The 22989-nt window shown below is 39.7% G+C and overlaps 2 protein-coding genes across 6 annotated transcripts in view; one reads left to right on the top strand and one right to left on the bottom strand.

Moving 5' to 3' along the window:
* The window catches only part of LOC124805360 (ubiquilin-1), a 103920-nt gene extending 94113 nt beyond the window's left edge, over nucleotides 1–9807 (top strand). The window contains exon 10 of the mRNA XM_047265902.1: nucleotides 8232–9807. Coding sequence (XP_047121858.1) covers nucleotides 8232–8308 — 77 coding nt within the window. The 3' untranslated portion in view covers nucleotides 8309–9807. The remainder of the gene's footprint in view (nucleotides 1–8231) is intronic.
* Nucleotides 9664–22989, bottom strand: part of LOC124805361 (zinc transporter ZIP1-like) — a 40632-nt gene continuing 27306 nt past the window's right edge. For 3 of the 5 annotated variants that reach the window (XM_047265905.1, XM_047265903.1, XM_047265906.1), the window contains exons 2-5: nucleotides 13013–13159; nucleotides 12732–12909; nucleotides 12549–12651; nucleotides 9664–10645 (exon numbers count right to left, since the gene is read on the bottom strand). In XM_047265905.1, the coding sequence (XP_047121861.1) occupies nucleotides 9872–10645; nucleotides 12549–12651; nucleotides 12732–12859 (1005 nt within the window). In that variant the 5' untranslated portion in view covers nucleotides 12860–12909; nucleotides 13013–13159 and the 3' untranslated portion in view covers nucleotides 9664–9871. The remainder of the gene's footprint in view (nucleotides 10646–12548; nucleotides 12652–12731; nucleotides 12910–13012; nucleotides 13160–22989) is intronic. The other 2 variants (XM_047265907.1, XM_047265904.1) reach the window with 1 other exon arrangement.

The following is a 22989-nucleotide window of genomic DNA, read 5'->3' as shown; positions in this document are numbered from 1 at the left end:
AACTGTGCATGCACAAGAGCCTGCCTGCAACTGCTCAAACCAATCTAATTTAAACAGTTGTCATGTCACGCTCATTGGAGGCAATTTGTTGTTATAAAGCACTGCATAGTGTTCCTAAAGCCTTTGACACACTTTACTGTTGGCAGACGCTTGTATGAGCACTGTTTTGTTGTTGTATATGGCGCATTTCCTTTGCAACTCGAGGTTTTCTGCCGTTCAAGTTTTGTTGCTGCAGTATTATTCTGCAGTGGCGGGATACAATAACACCCTTTGTTAGAGTATTGGTTCTTACCAGTCAAAATCACAAAAATTTAACTGAAAACTAAAACAATGAAAAATTCCCGGAATTCTAAACAATTCCCGGGTTTTTCCCAGTTTTCTCCCGGATGAATAAATTCCCAGGTTTTTACCGGATCTCCCGGTTATCCTGGGTCGTATACACCCGTTGGAGACAACCATATAGGGATTATAGAAAATAATGGCAAAACAGTTATTTTATAAGAAAATGAGTTTTTTGCACAAATATTTAAGGAAAAGGCTGATCAAGTGTTTTGCATAGAATGTCCTGTATGGTTCTGAAATGTGGACAGCAAAGAAAGTCAGACAGGACTTTGAAACCAAACCAGTGTGTTTCTTTAGACACACAGTTAGTAAATCGCATCAGCCTAAAGAGTCGTAGGTGACAATGAAACCCCTTTCTTAGAAAAGCAACAGACATACTGAAAGATGGCATTGTGGTGTAAGAGATGAGTGATCTTCTTCATAATTTTAAAAACATAATTTTATGAACAAAACTGCTTTGATAACATTTAATAATTAAAATCTCAATATTAAACAATGGAAAATCCATGATGGACTGTAACAACATTATGAAAAGGATAGTTGCTACTCACCATATAGCAGAGATGCTGAGTCGCAGGTAGGCACAACAAAAAGACTGTCACAAAACAAGATTTCGACTGACAAGGCCTTTGTCAAAAACACACACACACACACACACACAATTTCTGGCAGCTGAAGCCAGACTACATGCAGCAGCAGCAGTAGTGCATGATGGGAGAGGCAACTGGGTGCAGTAAGGAGGAGGCTGTGGCAGGGAGGGGAGGGATTGCCCTATCCTCTCTCCACCTTGTGCCCGCACACTCCTCAGCACAAAATAAACCATGAAAAGAACGTAGTAAGGGAGATGGTGCTTACCTGTGTGAACAGAGGCAAACAAGCACAGTTCCATGATAAAACATTGGAAACATGGTTCACAACATGAATGATGTAAGAACTTGTTTCACCTTCAGCAGAGCAGCTATCCCAGACCTGACACACTGCAGAAGTCAAGCAAGGTAGTGGTATAGTAACCAATTATCATGGTGGGTAGTTGTAATCTAAAAAAGTTGCCAGAAAAGCTAGTGGGAACTATTGGCGAATCACTCAATTGTGGAAAGTTGAGCTGGTCATAAAATGTATACCTTGCAACCAAATCTGGAGAAATGTAAGCACAGGCAAGGCAAAACCATCCCTATGACTTACCTTAGAGAACAGGCTGAAAATGGCAAACCTCCATTTGTAGATTTAGAGTAACCCTTTTGAACTTATTGACTGGAATATTTTCTTCAAAATATGGAAGGTTGCAGAGAGAAAATGCAAGAAGTAGAAGGGGATCTACAATCTATATGGCAACCAGATGGCAGTCACAAGAATTGAAGCATATGAAAGGAAAGTAGTACGAGGTGTGATTGGAAAGTTTTAAGAATGGATCCACTACTGCTTACTAGTGTGGCAGGCAGATACACGCAAGGTGAGGAGTGAGTTATTGCCTTATCCTTGAATGCCCTCTTGACAGGAAACTGTGTTTTCTTTTTTCAGTTGGTTGTGACAGCTGGTTGAGTGCGGGTCTGTTAGGGCTTGTTGCCAGATTCTGTCTGCGTGAAAATGGATGTAAAAACAGAGCAACAAGTTTGTGTGATATTTTTTTTAAAACTGGGAAATCAGCTTCTGAGACTTACAAACTATTAAAAACAGCTTTTGGAGATAACTGTATGAGCCAGTCAAATGTTTTTGTCTTTTTCAACAGATTTAAAAATGGCTGCGAATCATTTAAAGATAAACCATGATCTGGCTGTCCTTCCACCTCAGAAACAAATGAAAATGTTGTGAAAGATCGCAACTTAGTGCACTCTGATCATAGACTTACAATTATGGAGATGGCTGGTGAAATTAATTTAAGTTTCTATGCAGTTCAGTCAATTTTAACTGAAGATTTGAACATACATAGATTGTCCACAAAATTCGTTCCAGAAGTGTTGTTAAGTGACCAGAGACAATACCGACTTGAAGTGTGCCAAGAACTGATTAATCGTACTAAAAATGATACAGATTTGTTAAATAGGGTAATTACAGGTGATGAATCATGGGTATATGGATATGATCCAGAAACCAAAGTGCAGTCTTCACAGTGGAAGACTCCAGGTTCACCATGACCGAAAAAAGCATGCCAAAGTCGATCATAGGTGAAGACAGTGTTGGTGATATGTTTTTTCAATTCTAGCGGTATTGTGCATCTTGACTTTACCCCTGGAGGACAGATAATTAACCAGTAATACTACAGATGTGTCCTAGAGCGTTTGCGCGATAGGTGCGGAAGAAAGAGCCTGCATTGTGGAAAGACAGGAGATTTGTGCTACACCATGACAATGCTCCGGCTCATCATGCCTTCTCCATCATTGAATTTTTGACCAAATTCAAAATTCCTGTGCTTCCACAACTGCCATATTTGCCTGATCTGGCCCCTGCAGACTTCTACCTGTTTCCTAAACTTAAATTTTCACTGAAAGGGAAGTGACTTGACTAGATTGAATACATCCAGGCAAATATGGAGAGTGTCGTACTACAATACAGAAAAAAAAAATTCTGGGAATGTTCAGTCAGAAGGGGACTATTTTGAAGGAGATGCATCACAGTAGCATGCAAGTACCACCATTGTACAATTCCAAGCCCATTCTTAAAACTTTCCAATTACACCTCGTATTTGAGAAGGGATTGAGACAGAGTGCATAACCCTGATGCTATTAAATGTATACATTGAGCAAACTGTGAAGGATATCAAGAAAAATTTCAAAAGGCAATTAATGTTTTGAGTGAAGAAATGAAAGCTTTGGTGACAGTAAGATAGACCAGTTTTCCTATTTGGGCAGCAAAATAACTGATGATGGCCAAAACAGAGAGGATATAAAAAGCAAACTGGCAATGGCAAGGTGTCTCTGAAAGAGAGAAATATTAATTTTAAGTGTTTGAAGTCATTTCTTGAAGGTATTTGTATGGATTGTAGCTTTACACAGAAGTAGACCATGAAGAATAAACAGTTCTGACAAGATAAAAATATAAACTTACGAAGCATGGGGCTATAGAAGAATCCTGATTATTACATTAGCCTATCAAATATCCTATAAAGTGATACTGAATTGAATTGGGGAGAAAAGTAGTTAATGGCACAACATCACTAAAGGAAGGGATCAGTTGGCAGGGCACATTCTGAGGCATCATCAGGGAACAGTTAATTTGATAATGGAGAGCAGAGTGTGAGGAGAAAAAACTATAAATCGTGAACAAAGCTTGATTATACAGGGTGTATACGTGGACAAGGAAAAAAATTCCCTGTGATTTCCCTGTTAAAAACACACTTTCTGCTGGGTGAAAATACACATCTTCCTGGGTGAAAACACACTTTCACCATTTAAGTGACAGTATACTTGACCTTGGTACTGTAAAATTTATCCAATCTTTGAATGGTAAAGGTTTTATATACTGGCGTAGGGCTTCCCAGCACTTTAGGAAATTAAACCCAGAAAAAAATACGAGTGAACAGCAGCATGTATGCTGCGTATTTTTGTATTGCGAAAGTATAAATATGAATTCTGCCAAACATAGCACACTAGTTTCCAAAGTATCGAAAGCAAGATAATGATGCGCTTTTGCCAGCCGATTACAGCTAACATCACATGACTTTGCCAGCCAGTGACAGCAGATATTCAGAGCACTGGATACTGATGTTGTCAGCTGTTGTTAGCAAATAGCAATATCACTGTTAAGCAGTGCAAACACACAAATAGGAAAAGTTCATAGTTTAAATTAATACACATATAGTATAGGTACAAGAAAATCTTAAGCTTTCACATACAGCATATGTTACCCTTAAAGTTGTATCAAGCACAAATGTCCCAGTAATACTTTAAATAGTGACATAAATGTGGGCCTGAAATTTTTCTATGTGGCTGGTTCTCAAAGTATTCAGTTTTTAATGAGAGTCAAACACACTGTGATTTAAGAAATTCATTGTACATTCTCACACGTAACATAATTCATCTTGCATAGAAAGAAATTTACTTTGAAAGTAACGCTTCTCAAAGCGCTTTTCACAGTATTTTCCCACGACCTGTAAGGATTATATATGTTTGAGCAGTTGCTAGAAAGCACCAGAAAACAGATGTTACTGCGCAACTATGACGTGCTCTGCTCATACATCTTTCGTCGCTTTTCTGTGTGGAATTCGTCGCTTTTCTGTGTGGAATTGGGTGTGTTGCGGGGAATCGTGTCCATGTGGAGCACTGTGGCATGTTGTTTGGTTTGTCCTTAGGGCAGTTGTTTTATCATGCCCTACCCAAATAAAAAAAAGCACTCCGTCTTCAGGCCACGAGTGGCCTACCGGGACCATCTGACCGCTGTGTCATCTTCAGTGGAGGATGCAGATAGGAGGGGCGTGGGGTCAGCACACCCCTCTCCCGGTTGTTACTATGGTATTCTTGACTGAAGCCACTACTATTTGGTTGAGTAGCTCCTCAGTTGGCATTACGAGGTTGAGTGCACCTTGAAAAACGGCAACAGCGCATGGCGGCCTGGATGGTCACCCATCCAAGCGCCGACCATGCCTGACAGCACTTAACTTCGGTGATCTCACGGGAACCGGTGTATGCACTGCAGCAAGGCTGTTGCCGTCCTACCCAAATAAGGAATGCAAAATGACATATCAGTCCTTGGCACAATATTAAATTCAGAACTACACTGTATAACTCAAAGCACTCTGCATTACTGTTGTGTATTCTAGTCAAGTTTGCATCCACACTGCACTGCAAAAGCTACTAAGAAAGAATACAAATTTCTTCCAAAAATAAAAAATAAACTGTTGTTTGTAACAACCAGCTTTTCATGACTTACTGTATAAAAAATCAAAAAGTTATATGTGAAGGCTGTATAATTGGCAGTTTATATTCTACTCCAGGAGTAAATATGCTGAAGAGCCAAAGAAACTGATACACCTGTCTAATATTGTGTAAAGCCCTCGTTAGCACACAGAAGTCTCGCAACACTACATGGCAGGGACTCGATTAATGTCTGAAGTAGTGCTGGTGGAAATTGACACCACGAAACCTGCAGGGCTGTCCATAATTCCGTAAGAGTACAAGAGGATGGAGATTTCTTCTGAACATCAGACTGCAAGGCATCCCAGATATGCTCAATAGTGTTCATGTCTGGAGAGTTTGGTGGCCAGCAGAACTGCAACTACTATGACGTCCTCTGCTCATGCTTTTTTTGTCGCATTTCTGTGGGGAATTGGGTGTGTAGCGGGGAATCATGTGACCATGTGGAGCACTGTGAAATGTTGTTTGGTTTGTCCTGGAGCCACTCTAGCAATTCTGGACATGTGGGGTGTCGCATTCTGCTGCTGTAATTGCCCAAGTCTGTCGGAATGCACATGAATGGATGCAGGTGATCAGACAGAATGCTTACATACATGTCACCTGTCAGTCGTGCCTAGACATATCAGGGGTCCCATATCACTCCAACTGCACACACTCCACACCATTACAGAGCCTCCACCAGTCTGAACAGTCCTGTGCTGACATGCAGGGTCCATGGATTCATGAGGTTGTCTCCATACCTGTACACGACCATTCCCTCGATACAACTTGAAACGAGACTTGTCCAAGAAGGTAACATGTTTCCAGTCAACAGTCCACTGTTGGTTTGAAGGGCCCAGGTGAAGCATAAAGCTTTGTGTTGTGCAGTTATCAAGGGTACACGATTGGGTTTTTGGCTCTGAAAGTCCACATCGAAGATGTTCCGTTGATTGGTTCACACTCTGACACTTGTTCATGGCCCTGCACTGAAATCTGCAGCAATTTGTGGAAGGGTTGCAATCCTGTCACATTGAAAGATTCTCTTCAGTCATTATTGGTCCCATTCTTACAGGATCTTTTTCTGGCTGCAACGATGTTGGAGATTTGATGTTTTCCTGGATTGCTGATATTCACGGTACATTCACGAAATGGTTGTATGAGAAAATCCCCACTTCATCGCTACCTCGGAGATGCTGTGTCCCATCGCTCATGCGCCAACTATAACGCCACGTTCAAACTCACTTAAATCTTGATAACCTGCCATTGTAGCAGAGCAGCAGTAACTGATCTAACAACTGCACTAGACACTTGTTGTCTTATATACGCGTTGCCAACTGCTGCGCCGTATTCTGCCTGTTGACATATCTTTGTATTTGAATATGCGTGCCTATACCAGTTTCTTTGGTGCTTCAGTATATAAAGCCTTGTGGCCAGTTAAATATTAATAAAAAATGGTTTGCTGTCTGTCAATAACAGACTGTAAAATGACATTCTGTAAATTTAAGAAGTAAACAAAACAAATTAAAAAATAGTGACAAGCCTAGAGGAGGTACCAAACAAGTGTTGTTATATGTCTTGTGATAAAAAGAAATGTTATGTTTCACTGAACATAGATATGTAAAATTCTGCTAAAATTTTTCAGTGTGGTTTTTGGGAAGCATTTTCTTGTAGTACCAGTACTGTGTTATCTTGTGTTTGGTTCTTTATTATGGCATTATGCCATAAATGCCAGAAGATGAAAAAGTGCACTTGAAATTCAGCGAACAGTTGAAACTAGCCAATAGAGTGGAATTAAACATTTCATTTGAAACAAATTTACTGCCTCTGTGTAAAATATTAATAAAAACTAAATTTATTTAGGAAACTGACAATAATTACTTCAGTGTTCTTCAAGGTGATTAATGCTTGATTGCCAATAACGTGGAAATCAGGTCAAATCAGAAAACTGAAACTAATAACATTTTAGCCTGTGGATGTATGTCAATTCACTTGATAGCATCCAGCCACAAAAATCCATTTTTGACATGACTACAGGTAAACAAAGAGAGAACAGCAAAAATTGTGAAATGTAAATGTGCATCATGTAGAGACTACTCCCCAATACAACTGTGACTGCTCTGCATATGTACGAATCTGGTAGCTTTAACACACCAGAAAAATTTTTCTGGATAGCATCTGACTGCTTGCAATTACTGCCTATTTAGCCAACAGCCACACTTCAAGTAGCAAGAAGTGGAAGAAGGCACTGCTCATACGCAACTTCATCTCTCCACATGCCCACTAGCAACTGCTCACATGAACCCAATTTAAACAGCTGTGACATCATGCTCATCATAGGCAGTTTGTTGTTATGAAGTATTGTGTAGTCGTCGTCCTAAACCCTTTGAAGTATTCTGCTGCTGGCAGAAGCTTGTGCACCATATGTCGTTGTTGTTGTAAATGGTCCATTTTCTTTGCAAATTAAGTTTTACATTGTTTTTCTTTCATTTTTGTTTTATGGCTGCAGTATTATTCTGCAGTAGCGAGCGAAAGTAAAATTCTTCGTTAGAGATCAGTTTTACCATTCAATACTACAAAAATCTAACTGAAAACTAAAGCAATGAAAAATTACCAGAATTCTAAGAAATTCCTGGGTTTTTTCTGATTTTTTACTGGATGGAAAAACACGTTTTTTTTCCCCAGTTGTCCTCGGGTGTATAAACCCTGCTACAGTAAACAATTTCAAACAGATGCAGGTGACAGTTGATACACAGAGATGAAGAGGCTTACGCAGGATAGACTGGCATGGAGAACCACATCAAATAGTTCTTTTAAGACTGAACACCACCACCCCAACAACAAAAACACCACCACATAGAAAAAGTGTTAGTAGTTATCCATTTAAATGTTTCTATTGTAAATTATTATTACTTCTAATGGCCACTGAGTAATTTTTACTTAGTAAATGTTTATGTCCGTGCATATAATTTCTATTATGTTGAATATTTCAAAATTTTCATACGAGCAGATTGCAGATAATGTGCAAGTTTTCTCAGTTGTCATATAACTTTCTCAAAATTTCAGCTCTTATTGCAACATTTGGGGACATAAATGCTGCAGTTGAGAGGCTACTGCAAAGTCGTCAGATGTCACAAAGCTAACAATACTACAGAGGTAATTCCATATTCCCTGAGTAGTACTTGCCCAGGTTTGTTTGGGTTTCCACTGTGGGGCTACTACATTAAGAGAGATATTTTCAAGAGGACAGCGAAATAATTAAGATATTTGGACAGCGCAGCATTGAAACTTGTGGATACTATTCACTATTGACACAAAAATTTGTCATAATTTGAACTTTACAGGAATAATAATGATGATAATAAAAAAAAGGAAACCAAGAAACCAGATCACCCAACACTTAAATTTTAGAAGTTCATATAAGCATGCAACAATATGGCATACTATAGCTTCTTAAGATTGTGTGTGTGCATCTGTGTATTTATATAAATAATATATATATATTACCTGTTTCTCTCTAGTATGTTAAGCCTTTTCTTCAGTGTTATGTTAAATATGTAGTTGGAAAGTGTTTCTCCTACTTTTCCGGATCTTGAAAAAACCATTGTAACTGGCTTCAGGCCTAATACTGTAATCTTGTTACTAATCATCGTGTAATGTAATTTTCTGAGTAATGAAAACATGCAAACCCAAGAACAGTGCTAGCAATATTGCCAAAGGTCTGTTTTGTTTGTGTATATAATTAGGTAAGTGTGTGGATAAATATGGGAGTCCACAAATGAAAGACTGGTACAGTGTAACAGTTATATTCAATACTGAATAGCATCCAAGTTTTGAAGTCAACATCAAAGGTTTATTTCATAGTCACTAATTCTGCAAATCTATGGAGTTTTCTCTCAGGAGAATTATGTAACTTGCAAAATCACGTCATTTATGTGGTAGATCCTGGACATAATAAACATTTATTTTTGATTCCACAATGTGCCAGTTTAAAGTGTTGTAGGTGCTGCACATTATTTTGATATGCCGCAGGTTGTTATGCTTTCTCTGATTGTTTATGTTGGGTATGTCGGTAAAGGTGTGAATGCATGTGCTACGTGTTGTGTGAGATGTTTCATCTACATTCGTTATTTGAGATCAGTTTTTGATGGCAATTATTAAAGTGAATTAAAAGTTGTCACTGCAGTATCAAAACTGAATGCAGTACTCATTCATGTCAAATGAGATATATTTTGAGATCACAAGCTTTTGACCAGTAACCAGAAAACAATTGAATATAAAGCTATGCATATGCAATTTTTCACATCATTTATAAAAGCTGTTGTACTGCATCCACTGTTTTAATAGATTACATACACATTTAGAATTGGTAAATTTTGTTTTGTAATCATGTTGCAAAAAAACTGCAAATTCCTTTTAGTTTTTGTTTTTCCATTTATGTTCATAATCTGCAAGTTGCTGGTGTTGAAATAAATTAGTGAATATGATTTTGTACATGTGAGCTTAGGAATCAGTTTTTATTTTCCATCAAAATATGGGCTATTTAACAGTCCAGACAATATATGTATGATTGGTGTCATAGTTACAAAAGAAAATTGTATATTGCAGTTTAAAAAATTAAAAAAGTTACATTATCCAATTGTTTCATGTGTTTCCTTGGTATAACAGTCTTCACATTAACAACAAAGTGAACAATACATGTTAAATTAAATTATCCACATGTGTCTGCCAGAGACTGTTAAGGAACTAGTCTCAGAATGAGTACTGTCACTGGGTTCCAAAAATAAGATCCCACATATAAATGAAAATCCTAGCAGAAGAACAAGAACTTTAGTGAGACGATTTCCTCCATGGTTGATTTCATGTGGCAAGACCTCAAAGAAAGTAACATACACAAATGTTCCACAAGCCAAGCCTTGTAAAATACCATTTATCACTGACGAGTTTACATTATGACTAAATTCTTCTAAACCCATTGCAATTCCTATCCCCAAAGGTGATGTAACACAAAATATAATATTGGATCTTATGATTGCATGAAGTTTCAGTCTGCTCTGTACGAGATTGAGTCCCAAGCTGAAGGCTATAATAACTTTATGGAGCACCACAGCAATAAATATCTGCAGTACACTCATTACATCAGGCTGTAGTCCTATTGCTACACCTTCCAGCAGTGAATGCACTGACAAGGCTGCCAATAGTAGTACTGAACGGAATACTGAGTGTGCAGCTGGCTCCTCTGCTGGAACGTCATGCTCATTAGAATGCACCTGATCACTGATGCCTTCTATGCTATTACGACGTTGTGACAGCCACTGTTCACCTTCCGCTTCTGCCGGCTGTGTAAGGATATCCTGTGTTAACGTTCTTTCTTTATAGTCCAAGACTATTTGTTCAATGATCAGTATCACAAAGAATCCAACAGATACAGCAAACTCGGCAACAGGAAAGTCAGTTTTGATTTGTAGGAAATACAGGGCCTACAAATCAGACAATTGTAAGAGAAGCATTATTAATTCACAACAGAAGTTATGCAAATAAGAGCACTACCACAACATACAAGAGTATGTTATGAAAACAGTCACTTAAAATACTTTGAAAATCAAATATAACTTGAGATACTTCAAAATATTATTTCATTCGTAACTATCTTAGTCAAGAAAGTAACATCTGAACTGAAGTCTTAGGCACAGTAAATTGTATGGAAAATCATGTAGGTATACACACATTCAGTTCATATTGTTAGAGAACATAATTCACAGAGTTAATACAATTAACATCAAAGACTTGCTAAAATAAATTTGCTTTACAAGCAGAGAAAGAATATTACATTTTAAAATCAAATGTAAATTTATAAAGACCTTCCTTCCTTTTAAATGTAATGACAACTACACCTTAAAATTTCAACTGCCACAAGACTTGTGGTGGCGCAGGAGAGCCGCCTGCCGTGTAGTAGTCAACATGGCCACTATATTAGTTGAGACAATCCAGTAACAATTTCTTGGATCGGATTTTCACTGTTATTGTCAACTAGAGACATGTCAACATCCGCTACAGAACAAAACTGATTCTCTTAACTGCGAAACTTTCAGACGGCCTCGATTGTTTTAAAATCTGCCAGGAAAAAGTGTGCATGTTAGGTATTCCTGCATCCTGTACAGTCCCATTTTAACACTGGTGGAAAAATGGTTGCATCAGAATTGGCACCACAAAAGTAGTGCAGAAATTCAGCAGTGTATCATAACAGCAAATATTTTAAAAACAAATGGATGCTTATAACAATTATAATTTTTTCAGTGAATTAACTCTTTACATCCATAGGGATCGGTAGCACATAAGTGACTTTACTGTGTTGCAACAGATAAAAATCCAAAGCATTGCACTGTGGGGCAATTACAACAGCCAGTGTAAGTATGAGGTGTAGTCATACAGTCCTGAAAAGTCCAACTTAGCCTTCTTATCACTTTTAGATCGGCATTTGCAAACTTGAACTGTTATTCACAAACAAGTGACTAACCAATTCATTAGTGATACGAAGTAACTTTGAAAAAGTGTAAGTGGAGTGGCCAAAGTACTTATTACCCAACCGAGTGAAGAGTGAGGCACAAGGACAGCATAACTGGGCTTTACTTGTGGCATAAGCAGAGAATGCTCAGATCAAAGGAAAGTGAAGCTCTAAGCATTGAGTGACAAAACAATTAACTTTTAGTCCTGACATATGGGTAAGCATAGTCTTGCAATATACACTCTTCATTTGCAAACTCACCCCTGCAGAATGTGATTCGTGAATAAGATACTGCAACTGGGAATGTCTATATGGGAGCTTTTACTGACATGACAGGAGCAAGAGGAGAGGACAGAGAACAACTGATCCATAATGGTGACTGATTAAGTTGTACAATGGACAGTGTCTCCCAATTAACTTTAAGGGGCCTTAAAATGTACATGTGGGTCATACATGATTTTTCTATATTATGAAACCAAACCCCTTGATGTGTATGTCACAAGGGAAAATATTCATGAGGCACTGTCAGAACATATACCTGCAAAATACTGGGGTAGAGGTGCATCTTAATTGAATTAATCAGTATGACCATTTTTCCATCTCACTTTAAACAGTGCATAATAGGGAGAATAGTAGGAATGTTATAGCATGTTCTCTCTTGAACATTATAATTAATGCCATAAAAACTTCTGCATTTTACTTTAACTAAGAGAAAAGACAATCTCGTGAACATCCTTTGCGGCCTTATTTTAAAGACTTATTTTCCAATGTACTTAATAATGAATCTAGTTCTTAAAAAGGAAACTGTTTTGCTAAGGTATGACGCAAGAACCCATTAACAATTTTAAGACTCACACTTCCATTTATTTTCAACATACCCTTTTAAGAGTTTCATTCACTTCTGGAAACAAATGTAGAAGAGCTGTAGCCATGAAAACACCAGCTGCAAAACAACTCAAGTGGCTTATGACCACAGCATACCTGTACAGAGAGTGTTTATTAGTCCGGCATGTACATATTTCATAGCAACACAAGCTAGGAGTCCTGTATTTAAAATTCACCTGTGCCGTTTGCTTGGATCTATGGTTCCACGAAACTTTTTAATAAGTAAAAGTGGTAACATACTAAAAAGAAATGTTAGGACAAATAGAGTACCAAGTACAAGTCCCTTTGCTTCATTGATTTCCATGTTTTTTTTTTCTTCTTCAGGATATTCTTTATTTGTTGAAGTGTATGTAGCTGAAAATGGAATTAATTGCAATAAATTAGTGAAGTAAATGACATAATAGCCTTAAAATAATGATTACACAGAGCATAAGGCAATCCATGACTAGTAAATAACCTGTATTGCAATGAGGGTATGTATCTCACATTTATATAAAAGGCAGTCTTCTCTTCTCTATTAAAAATAACATGTGAAATAGCCTCACAATTGCTGTGAGACTTCTTGCACTCTACTCTGTTTGTACTGGTCAACTGGCTGGGAAACCTGTAACATGGAAAATAAAATAATAATTCCATACTGAACAGGAAAACTGTCAGCAATAGCCTGTACAACACCTAACACCATATACTGCGTAGGACTGGCATTGTCACTGCACTGATACCAGCGATATGCAGAAAAACACGTTTAAACAACCTTGATTTCATTTTCAGTTATTACCCTACAGGTGAGTTGCTCATTCAAAGGGATATCAGGTTCCTCCACAGGAATATGAAGCTTATCTAAAAATAGTGGGACATCAAGTATGGCTTTGCTCAAGGTAGTTAGCTAGTTATATGTTCCAAAGGTTATTTGAACAATTATCTTGTCAAAATGATATGGATATTTTGTCCAAATGATATGGAACAAGTCAGTTTACAGGATATGTGTACATGATCAGTGTCAAAATTAATGAACCTATTATCATTTTGTTTCACTCACGTGACTACACGTAAAAACTATTCCTCCTCTTCTTCTTTTACTGCTACCTACCACCAGTTTTAAGCAGAAATTTGCCAATGGAATAGAAGGAGATGTCCAGCAGAAATGATTTAAAACTTGTTTCACTACCTGACAGAATTTTATGTTACTCGGAAAATGTTCAGAAAATTTTTATTGTTGCATACTGAACTTCATTCTGAGCCACAGACAGCTTTAACAATGCGTAGTAACGGTCATTTTTCTCTCTAGTGTTGTAGGTATGTACATCACTGTTCTTCTCGTATTGTGCGGATTGTTTATGGCGAATTTCATTATCGAAAATATGTATTTATGACGGGGGCAGTTAAAATACCTAGCTCCTTGGAGGCGTACCTACATGGTATCTGTAGGTGAGCACCACACTATTCTTACCGCTCGCTTTTGCACAGTCAATACCTTATTTCTAAATGATGAGTTACCCCCAAGAATAATTCCGTATGGCATTACTGAGTAGAAATATGCAAAATATGTCAGGAGCCCCCCCATGAACCATGGACCTTGCCGTTGGTGGGGAGGCTTGCGTGCCTCAGCGATACAGATAGCCGTACCGTAGGTACAACCATAACGGAGGGGTATCTGTTGAGAGGCCAGACAAACGTGTGGTTCCTGAAGAGGGGCAGCAGCCTTTTCAGTAGTTGCAAGGGCAACAGTCTGGATGATTGACTGATCTGGCCTTGTAACAATAACCAAAACGGCCTTGCTGTGCTGGTACTGCGAACGGCTGAAAGCAAGGGGAAACTACGGCCGTAATTTTTCCCGAGGGCATGCAGCTTTACTGTATGATTAAATGATGATGGTGTCCTCTTGGGTAAAATATTCCGGAGGTAAAATAGTCCCCCATTCGGATCTCCAGGCGGGGACTACTCAAGAGGATGTCGTTATCAGGAGAAAGAAAACTGGCGTTCTACGGATCGGAGCGTGGAATGTCAGATCCCTTAATCGGGCAGGTAGGTTAGAAAATTTAAAAAGGGAAATGGATAGGTTAAAGTTATATATAGTGGGAATTAGTGAAGTTTGGTGGCAGGAGGAACAAGACTTCTGGTCAGGTGAGTACAGGGTTATAAACACAAAGTCAAATAGGGGTAATGCAGGAGTAGGTTTAATAATGAATAGGAAAATAGGAATGCGGGTAAGCTACTACAAACAGCATAGTGAACGCATTATTGTGGCCAAGATAGATACGAAGCCCACACCTACTACAGTAGTACAAGTTTATATGCCAACTAGCTCTGCAGATGACGAAGAAATTGAAGAAATGTATGATGAAATAAAAGAAATTATTCAGATAGAGAAGGGAGACGAAAATTTAATAGTCATGGGTGACTGGAATTCGAGTGTAGGAAAAGGGAGAGAAGGAAACGTAGTAGGTGAATATGGATTGGGGCTAAGAAATGAAAGAGGAAGCCTCCTGATAGAATTTTGCACAGAGCACAACTTAATCATGGCTAACACTTGGTTTAAGAATCATGATAGAAGAACCCTGGAGATACTGAAAGGTATCAGATAGATTATATAATGGTAAGACAGAGATTTAGGAACCAGGTTTTAAATTGTAAGACATTTCCAGGGGCAGATGTGGACTCTGACCACAATCTATTGGTTATGACCTGTATATTAAAACTGAAGAAACTGCAAAAAGGTGGGAATTTAAGGAGATGGGACCTGGATAAACTGAAAGAACCAGAGGTTGTACAGAGTTTCAGGGAGAGCATAAGGGAACAATTGAAAGGAATGTGGGAAAGAAATACAGTAGAAGAAGAATGGGTAGCTCTGAGGGATGAAGTAGTGAAGGCAGCAGACAATCAAGTAGGTAAAAAGAAAAGGGTTAGTAGAAATCCTTGGGTAACAGAAGAAATATTGAATTTAATCGATGAAAGGAGAAAATATAAAAATGCAGTAAATGAAGCAGGCAAAAAGAAATACAAACGTCTCAAAAATGAGTTCGACAGGAAGTGCAAAATGGCTAAGCAGGGATGGCTAGAGGACAAATGTAAGGATGTAGAGGCTTATCTCACTAGGGGTAAGATAGATACTGCCTACAAGAAAATTAAAGAGACCTTTGGAGATACGAGAACCACATGTATGAACATCAAGAGCTCAGATGGAAACCCAGTTCTAAGCAAAGAAGGGAAAGCAGAAAGGTGGAAGGAGTATATAGAGGGTCTATACAAGGGCGATGCACTTGAGGACAATATTATGAAAATGGAAGAGGATGTAGATGAAGATGAAATGGGAGATATGATACTGCGTGAAGAGTTTGACAGAGCACTGAAGGACCTGAGTCGAAACAAGGCCCCCGGAGTAGACAACATTCCATTGGAACTACTGACGGCCTTGGGAGAGCCAGTCCTGACAAAACTCTACCATCTGGTGAGCAAGATGTATGAAACAGGCGAAATACCCTCAGACTTCAAGAAGAATATAATAATTCCAATCCCAAAGAAAGCAGGTGTTGACAGATGTGAAAATTACCGAACAATCAGTTTAATAAGCCACAGCTGCAAAGTACTAACACGAATTCTTTACAGACGAATGGAAAAACTAGTAGAAGCCGACCTCGGGGAAGATCAGTTTGGATTCCGTAGAAATACTGGAACACGTGAGGCAATACTGACCTTACGACTTATCTTAGAAGAAAGATTAAGGAAAGGCAAACCTACGTTTCTAGCATTTGTAGACTTAGAGAAAGCTTTTGACAATGTTGACTGGAATACTCTCTTTCAAATTCTAAAGGTGGCAGGGGTAAAATACAGGGAGCGAAAGGCTATTTACAACTTGTACAGAAACCAGATGGCAGTTATAAGAGTTGAGGGACATGAAAGGGAAGCAGTGGTTGGGAAGGGAGTAAGACAGGGTTGTAGCCTCTCCCTGATGTTATTCAATCTCTATATTGAGCAAGCAGTAAAGGAAACAAAAGAAAAATTTGGAGTAGGTATTAAAATCCATGAAGAAGAAATAAAAACTTTGAGGTTCGCCGATGACATTGTAATTCTGTCAGAGACAGCAAAGGACTTGGAAGAGCAGTTGAACGGAATGGATGGTGTCTTGAAGGGAGGATATAAGATGAACATCAACAAAAGCAAAACGAGGATAATGGAATGTAGTCGAGTTAAGTCGGGTGATGCTGAGGGTATTAGATTAGGAAATGAGACACTTAAAGTAGTAAAGGAGTTTTGCTATTTGGGGAGCAAAATAACTGATGATGGACGAAGTAGAGAGCATATAAAATGTAGACTGGCAATGGCAAGGAAAGCGTTTCTGAAGAAGAGAAATTTGTTAACATTGAGTATAGATTTAAGTGTCAGGAAGTCATTTCTGAAAGTATTCGTATGGAGTGTAGCCATGTATGGAAGTGAAACATGGACGGTAAATAGTTTGGACAAGAAGAGAATAGAAGCTTTTGAAATGTGGTGCTACAGAAGAATGCTGAAGATTAGATGGGTAGATCACATAACTAATGAGGAAGTATTGAATAGGATTGGGGAGAAGAGAAGTTTGTGGCACAACTTGACCAGAAGAAGGGATCGGTTGGTAGGACATGTTCTGAGGCATCAAGGGATCACCAATTTAGTATTGGAGGGCAGCGTGGAGGGTAAAAATCATAGGGGGAGACCAAGAGATGAATACACTGAGCAGATTCAGAAGGATGTAGGTTGCAGTAGGTACTGGGAGATGAAGAAGCTTGCACAGGATAGAGTAGCATGGAGAGCTGCATCAAACCAGTCTCAGGACTGAAGAACACAACAACAACAACAACAACAACAACAACAACAACAACTTGTCAGGAGCGTGATACATTTGTTTCCAAGATAAGCAATTGTTCAAAGAGCAAAATTAGCTGAATTTAATTGTTTGAAAAGCTTAGTAATATGTTTCTTCCACTTCAGTTTTTCATTGATATGTACACCCGAACATTTGGAGCACTCTACCCTAGTTAATGTCTCCTGCTCCTATGCTACATTACTGGCCATTAAAATTGCTACACCATGAAAGTGACATGCTACAGACGCGAAATTTAACCGACAGGAAGAAGATGCTGTGATATGCAAATGATTAGCTTTTCAGAGCATTCACATAATGCTGGCGCCGGTGGCGACACCTACAACGTGCTGACATGAGGAAAGTTTCCAACCGATTTCTCATATACAAACAGCAGTTGACTGGTGTTGCCTGGTGAAATGTTATTGTGATGCCTCGTGTGAGGAGGAGAAATGCGTACCATCACATTTTCGACTTTGATAAAGGTCGGATTGTAGCCTATCATGATTGCGGTTTATCGTATCGCGACACTGCTGCTCGCGTTGGTCGAGATCCAATGACTGTTAGCAGAATATGGAATCGGTGGGTTCAGGAGGGCAATACAGAACACCGTGCTGGATCCCAATAGCCTCGTATCACTAGCAGTCAAGATGAAAGGCATCTTATCCACATGGCTGTAACGGATTGTGTAGCCACTTCTCGATCCCTGAGTCAACAGGTGGGGATGTTTGCAAGACAACAACCATCCACACGAACAGTTTGACGACGTTTGCAGCAGCATGGACTATCAGCTCGTAGACCATGGCTGCGGTTACCCTTGACACTGAATCACAGACAGGAGCGGCTGCGATGGTGTACTCAATGACAAACCTGGGTGCACGAATGGCAAAACGTCAGTTTTTTGGGATGAAGCTAGGTTCTGTTTACAGCATCATGATGGTCGCATCCGTGTTTGGCCATCGCGGTGAATGCACATTGGAAGAGTGTATTCGTCATCGGCATACTGGCATATCAGCTGGCATGATGGTATGGGGTGCCATTGGTTACACGTCTCTGTCACCTCTTGTTCGCATTGACGGCACTTTGAACAGTGGAGGTTACATTTCAGATGTGTTACGACCCATAGCTCAACCCTTCATTCGATCGCTGCGAAACCCTTCATTTCAGCAGGATAATCCACGACCGCACGTTGCAGCTCCTGTACCCGGGTCTTTCTGGATACAGAAAATGTTTGACTGCAGTCCTGGCCAGCAACTGGCTCGTCACAATATGCCAGTCACTACTCTTGATGAACTGTAGTATCGTGTTGAAGCTGCATGGGCAGCTGTACCTGTACACGCCATCCACGCTCTGACTCAATGCCCAGGCGTATCAAGACCGTTATATTACGGCCAGAGGTGGTTGTTCTGGGTACTGATTTCTCAGGATCTATGCACCCAAATTGTGTGAAAATGTAATCATATGTCAGTTCTAGTACACTCCTGGAAATGGAAAAAAGAACACATTGACACCGGTGTGTCAGACCCACCATACTTGCTCCGGACACTGCGAGAGGGCTGTACAAGCAATGATCACACGCACGGCACAGCGGACACACCAGGAACTGCGGTGTTGGCCGTCGAATGGCGCTAGCTGCGCAGCATTTGTGCACCGCCGCCGTCAGTGTCAGCCAGTTTGCCGTGGCATACGGAGCTCCATCGCAGTCTTTAACACTGGTAGCATGCCGCGACAGCGTGGACGTGAACCGTATGTGCAGTTGACGGACTTTGAGCGAGGGCGTATAGTGGGCATGCGGGAGGCCGGGTGGACGTACCGCCGAATTGCTCAACACGTGGGGCGTGAGGTCTCCACAGTACATCGATGTTGTCGCCAGTGGTCGGCGGAAGGTGCACGTGCCCGTCGACCTGGGACCGGACCGCAGCGACGCACGGATGCACGCCAAGACCGTAGGATCCTACGCAGTGCCGTAGGGGACCGCACCGCCACTTCCCAGCAAATTAGGGACACTGTTGCTCCTGGGGTATCGGCGAGGACCATTCGCAACCGTCTCCATGAAGCTGGGCTACGGTCCCGCACACCATTAGGCCGTCTTCTGCTCACGCCCCAACATCGTGCAGCCCGCCTCCAGTGGTGTCGCGACAGGCGTGAATGGAGGGACGAATGGAGACGTGTCGTCTTCAGCGATGAGAGTCGCTTCTGCCTTGGTGCCAATGATGGTCGTATGCGTGTTTGGCGCCGTGCAGGTGAGCGCCACAATCAGGACTGCATACGACCGAGGCACACAGGCCCAACACCCGGCATCATGGTGTGGGGAGCGATCTCCTACACTGGCCGTACACCATTGGTGATCGTCGAGGGGACACTGAATAGTGCACGGTACATCCAAACCGTCATCGAACCCATCGTTCTACCATTCCTAGACCGGCAAGGGAACTTGCTGTTCCAACAGGACAATGCACGTCCGCATGTATCCCGTGCCACGCAACGTGCTCTAGAAGGTGTAAGTCAACTACCCTGGCCAGCAAGATCTCCGGATCTGTCCCCCATTGAGCATGTTTGGGACTGGATGAAGCGTCGTCTCACGCGGTCTGCACGTCCAGCACGAACGCTGGTCCAACTGAGGCGCCAGGTGGAAATGGCATGGCAAGCCGTTCCACAGGACTACATCCAGCATCTCTACGATCGTCTCCATGGGAGAATAGCAGCCTGCATTGCTGAGAAAGGTGGATATACACTGTACTAGTGCCGACATTGTGCATGCTCTGTTGCCTGTGTCTATGTGCCTGTGGTTCTGTCAGTGTGATCATGTGATGTATCTGACCCCAGGAATGTGTCAATAAAGTTTCCCCTTCCTGGGACAATGAATTCACGGTGTTCTTATTTCAATTTCCAGGAGTGTATAATATATTTGTCCAATGAATACCCATGTATCATCTGCATTTCTTCTTGGTGTAGCAATTTTAATGGCCAGTAGTGTGCATCAACTGTTGGAATAATTCTATTTGTTGTACAGAACTGAATGTAGTGTTTATTTCAAAATCTGGGGAGAGTCAAATGTTTTCAGAGAATAACATAATTATTTTGTACTACTCAGTTTCCTTGTGCTAACCTCCATAAATCATTTAATGGAGATACAACAGAGAGAGATATAGATATATATATATATATATATATATATATATATATATATATATATATATATATATATATATATATATATATATACTGGGAAACATTCAAGGAAAAAAATCACAAAAATAGCGAAGGAGCAAATACCACTGAAGAAGAAGCACAAACATCCATGGTGGAATATGGAATGCGAAAAGGCAATTCAAGTTCGTACAGAAGCCTTTGCGAAGTACAGTTCAAATAAAAATGAGAAAACTCTTCAAAACTTTTTAGAAACACGGAAACTTTCAAATAAACTTATTAGACAAGAGAAGAGAAAGTATGTAACTCAGCAACTGGAATCAATAGAAGCAGATTTTAAAAATTATAATACGCATGGATTCTACAAAACTTTTGCAAGCCAAATTAAAGGGTATATCCCTCAAAATGTCTGTTTTCGGAAATCAGATGGGAATCTGGCACTAAGCGACGAAGAAAACTGTGAAGAATTAGCCAAATATTTTGAAACGCTACTAAACTGTCCAAAACCAACAGAAGCTCTTCCAATATCCAGCACTAAAGCCCCGCAACAGCAAGACTCTGTACCGCCAACTGAAGAAGAAATTATCAAACACATAAACAAACTCAAAACTAACAAAGCATCAGGAAAAGATGGAATTGTAGCCGAATTTCTCAAAAGTCTAGGGTCTAACTCAGGAAATGAGCTAGTTAAAATTATTCAAAACATATGGGTTACTGAAGAAATACCAGAAGATTGGAAATGTGCCCTAATACATCCGTTACATAAAAAAGGGGATAAATCGGATGTGAACAACTATAGAGGAATCTCCTTACTTGCCGTCACATACAAGATATTATCAGCTTGTCTTCTTGAAAGAACACAAAAACTGCTAGAACCCAAAATCTCAGATTTCCAAGCTGGTTTCAGACCAAACAGATCATGTCCAGAACAAATTTTAAACTTGAAATTGATTACAAGGATGAGACAAATGCGAAGGAAGCCTACAGTATATGTCTTTGTCGACTTTAAAAAGGCATATGATTCAATTCACAGACCCACACTATTTAAAATTCTTGAAGAACAAGGACTGGATAAGAAGACACGGAACATCATAGAGCAGACATTAACAAATACAAAATGCAAAGTGAAATTCATGGGAAAACTTTCAAAATCATTTGAGATAAAAACTGGGGTTAGACAAGGTGATGGATTATCACCTCTGTTATTTAACTTAGTTCTGGATAGAGTCATGGCAGAATGGGAAAAAGAACTCAAAAAAGAAAAGTACTGGAAACCAATATCACTGGGAACCAAAAAAGATGACCTACAAATCCCCTACTTAGCCTACGCAGACGATCTTGCAATAATGGCAGATTCTACTGAAATGGCAGTCAAACAGATAGAAACCTTAAAAGAGTGTGCAGGAAAAGTTGGCCTACAAATATCTTTTGAGAAAACGGTGTTTACAACAACAAATCTAGAAATTTCTAAGTTACAAACCAAATATGGAGAAATTAAGAGGGTACCATACTTTAAATATTTAGGAGAGATAATTTCTGAAAAATACTCACAACAAGAAAGAATATTAAAAGCTCGTAGGGGTCTAGGGCTGGTCCAAAACATTTACAATAAAAAATGTCTATCTATAAATACAAAAATTAAACATTATAAGTCGGTAATTAAACCAATAATGCTATATGCCAGCGAAACCTTGACACTTAAAAGGAAAACAGATATGGAAAACCTGAAGAAAGAGGAAAGGAAAATCATTAGGAAAATTCTGGGACCAAGATGGACCAAAGAGGGGTATAGATTACAGAAAAATTCTAAAATTGAAGAATATTCTAACATAGAGATAGACATGAGGAAGAGGCGTCTAAAATTCTATGGCCACATAATGAGACTTCCCGATCACAGACTTACAAAAAAAATAGTAAGATACGCAGCATCCCTTGTTAATGGAGGAGAATGGATCAAAAATTGTAAAGAAAGATCTGGAATTAGCCAACATTACTACTGAAGACATGAACAAAAGAAACAATTTCAAACTTAAAGTTGACAAATGGGAGGTCAAAACAGAGACAAAAGCGCCGAGAACTGGAACAAAATGGAGCGAAGAAAGAAAAGCTGAATTCTCGCAAAGAATGAAGACCTGGTGGGCAAACAAGAAGAATAAGAAGCCCCAGAAGTGAACCATCTTTACTTAGCGTCTTCCATGTTGGGAGCTTTACGACTAAAATATATATATATATATATATATATATCTGCTTGTGTCTGTATGTGTGGATGGATATGTGCGTGTGTGCGAGTGTATACCTGTCCTTTTTTCCCCCTAAGGTAAGTCTTTCCGCTCTCGGGATTGGAATGACTCCTTACCCTCTCCCTTAAAACCCACTTCCTTTCGTCTTCCCCTCTCCTTCCCTCTTTCCTGATGAGGCAACAGTTTGTTGCGAAAGCTTGAATTTTG

Source organism: Schistocerca piceifrons, chromosome 7 (assembly GCF_021461385.2).
Source record: "Schistocerca piceifrons isolate TAMUIC-IGC-003096 chromosome 7, iqSchPice1.1, whole genome shotgun sequence".
In the NCBI taxonomy this organism is placed as follows: domain Eukaryota; kingdom Metazoa; phylum Arthropoda; class Insecta; order Orthoptera; family Acrididae; genus Schistocerca; species Schistocerca piceifrons.
Note: the sequence above shows the minus strand (reverse complement) of the source record. Positions and strands in the feature narration are given on the sequence as shown.